Source organism: Penaeus monodon, chromosome 12 (assembly GCF_015228065.2).
Source record: "Penaeus monodon isolate SGIC_2016 chromosome 12, NSTDA_Pmon_1, whole genome shotgun sequence".
Classification (NCBI taxonomy): Eukaryota; Metazoa; Arthropoda; class Malacostraca; order Decapoda; family Penaeidae; genus Penaeus; species Penaeus monodon.
In genome coordinates, this window is record NC_051397.1 from 49,092,863 (window position 1) to 49,095,362 (window position 2,500).

At 46.4% G+C, this 2,500-nt stretch overlaps 1 protein-coding gene across 1 annotated transcript in view; it reads right to left on the reverse strand.

Annotated features, from left to right (window-relative positions):
• The window catches only part of LOC119579550 (oplophorus-luciferin 2-monooxygenase non-catalytic subunit-like), a 2,333-nt gene extending 6 nt beyond the window's left edge, over positions 1–2,327 (reverse strand). Inside the window, exons 1-4 of the mRNA XM_037927455.1 lie at positions 1,612–2,327; positions 1,245–1,403; positions 737–844; positions 1–233 (exon numbers count right to left, since the gene is read on the reverse strand). The exon at positions 1–233 is cut by the window's left edge and continues 6 nt beyond it. Coding sequence (XP_037783383.1) covers positions 97–233; positions 737–844; positions 1,245–1,403; positions 1,612–2,275 — 1,068 coding nt within the window. The 5' untranslated portion in view covers positions 2,276–2,327 and the 3' untranslated portion in view covers positions 1–96. The remainder of the gene's footprint in view (positions 234–736; positions 845–1,244; positions 1,404–1,611) is intronic.
• Between the last annotated feature and the right edge of the window lie 173 nt (positions 2,328–2,500).

Sequence of the window (2,500 nt, forward strand, 5' to 3'; positions counted from 1 at the left end):
GTTCCACATATTTTATTTATACCTTCCTACAATCACTTATCTTTTCCCTCCAAATAATTCCCGAGGTCGAGCTGGTTCCTCTGAGAGTCGCACGGGTCAGCAGGATTCGAAGATTCCCGGATCCAGGTCAGCCAGGTCAACCCCGCTCTCGCAATGGGCGTTGGGAAGCTGCCTTAGGAGGTCAGGATTGAGCACCGCCCACGCTGCGTCGCATCCACAGGTCAAGGGGTTACCTGGGGGGGTGGGGGCGGTAAGTTATTATAGAAATAACTATAGAAATAAAAAACTATAAAAACTATAGACTATAATAACTATAAACTATAAAACTATAGGCATTATGTTTAGCAAAAGATGTGGATTGGATAGATAGGGTAAACCACCTTATCTTTTGTAGGTCACATTTATTATATTCTAAAATTTACAGATGGGTCAGTTTTTTTGTGTCGTTTGCTATCTTTCCTAGCGAGATTTTAAAACTTCCTTAGATTACGGAATACAGTACCTGAAGCCATCCGTCTTTGCCTCTGAAGCAGAGTCACGAAGTGTGATGAATAGTAAAATATGTTTTGCTTCATCTTTAACCCTTGCAATTTATGGCAAGGGATGAATAACAAAATGACACAGAATATGAAAGAAATGGGAAGTAAATGCCTTCATTCATCGTTCACGAGCGACACTATAGCAAACCATACCAATAATTCAGTGGCTTAAACACTATCAACTTAACCCGACTTACCGGAGAGCCAGACTGTGACGTCATTCTCCAAGAGCGGGCGCCATACAGCTTCTTCCAAAAGACGTATCCGGTTGTTGTACAAGTAAATGGACGTGTGTTCCTTCATGTCTGACCGGGAAAGAGACAGGAAGAGAGGCTCGGTGAGAAAAAAAAAAAACACGTTGATCAGTCTTATGGTTATCTTTTTTTTTTCTATAATAGAAGTATTATATTTCCTCCAGTGAAAACGACATTGGTCTTTTGTTTCACTCGACTCAGCACAATAAACATCGAAATAAAATCTTTGAAATTATGCACAGGCTGAGGGGGAGAGGAAAGGAGGGAGGGATGGAGAGAGAGAGAGAGAGAGAGAGAGAGAGAGAGAGAGAGAGAGAGAGAGAGAGAGAGAGAGAGAGAGAGAGAGAGAGAGAGAGAGAGAGAAAGGAGATAGGATTAAGAAAACAGAGAGATGAGATATCCAGTACGACTGTACGAAATAACAAGATCAAACCAGCGGACCCCTATTCACCTGGGAAGGCGCCTTCAGCTACCTCTACGATAAGGTTGTCATCCAGCACGATGTGGTAGATCGTCTTTCCAGAGGTACGGAAGGCGCCGCTGGGGATTTTGGTCAAGCGGTTCTCCTGCAAGTACACGTTCCTCAAGGAGACCTGGTTGTCGAAGACTCCTGCAGAAACGGTTTGAGGCTTTTTTTAGATGGATGATGATAACCCCTGCATGTTCAAGACAAACGCACGCTGGCACACATAATCATATCCTTGTCCACTTAAATGTGCTCTTCAATTACATCTATTTAAATCAATTAGGTGAGTAAGATTTAATTCACCGTGTTTTATCGCATAATTGCCAACGTACAGTAATGTTATCGTTGTTACCTGGATATATATCTGGTATATCACATTCCGACGCACCAAACGTCTTCAGGTTCGGCAGGCCAATGAGGCTGTCCACAGGGAGATGCGCTAAAGGATTCCCAAAGATATAGAACTCCTTCAAGGACCCCGACTCGAAGACGGGGATCTCCTTGATCTGGTTGTAGTGGAGGTTGAGGTTCTCGAGGGATGAGAACTCCCGGAGGCTCAGGAAGGGGAAATCCGTGATGTTGTTTCGGTGGAAGTTCATCTCGAAGACCGTGGAGGCGCTGCCAGTCAGGGCCGCCTCCTCGATCACCTCCAAAGCGCCGTCCATGATGTCAAGGCGCTGGAAGGTGAAGTCGCCGAAGACGCCGTTCTCAAGGATACGGATGTGAGGGTTGTTGGTGATAATGAGAGCTCGGAACCGCTTGTCGGCCACGTTGGCCAGGAACACGTGGCGGAGCTGCTCCTCGTCCAGGACGCCGGAGCAGTTCATGTCCATGGCCCCGAACTGATCGTCGAAGGTGCACTCGCAGGGGAGGATGTCCTCGGGATCAGGACACGAGCTCTGCCGGGGACGCCTCGCCCTGGGGGGATTCCCTGGACCCCCAGTTCGACCCTGAGTACCCCCGAGGCATCCGGCCAGAAGCGCTATCAATATTATCTGTTGCATTAAGGAATTCATATTGCGGCGATCGTGGTATTTGCAACACTGCACAGATCCCTCTACGCAGTGTTATTTATGTCGTGTTCAGTGTACCCTTGAAGTACTTAGCAGATGCCCGAAACACACAGGAGAGAATCTTATTATCGCTTTCACAGACTGATAACTGATGCCAGATGAGCTGCTTGGCTCCACCCTCTGTCAATCACACACACGCATATATATACAAATACATACATACATATA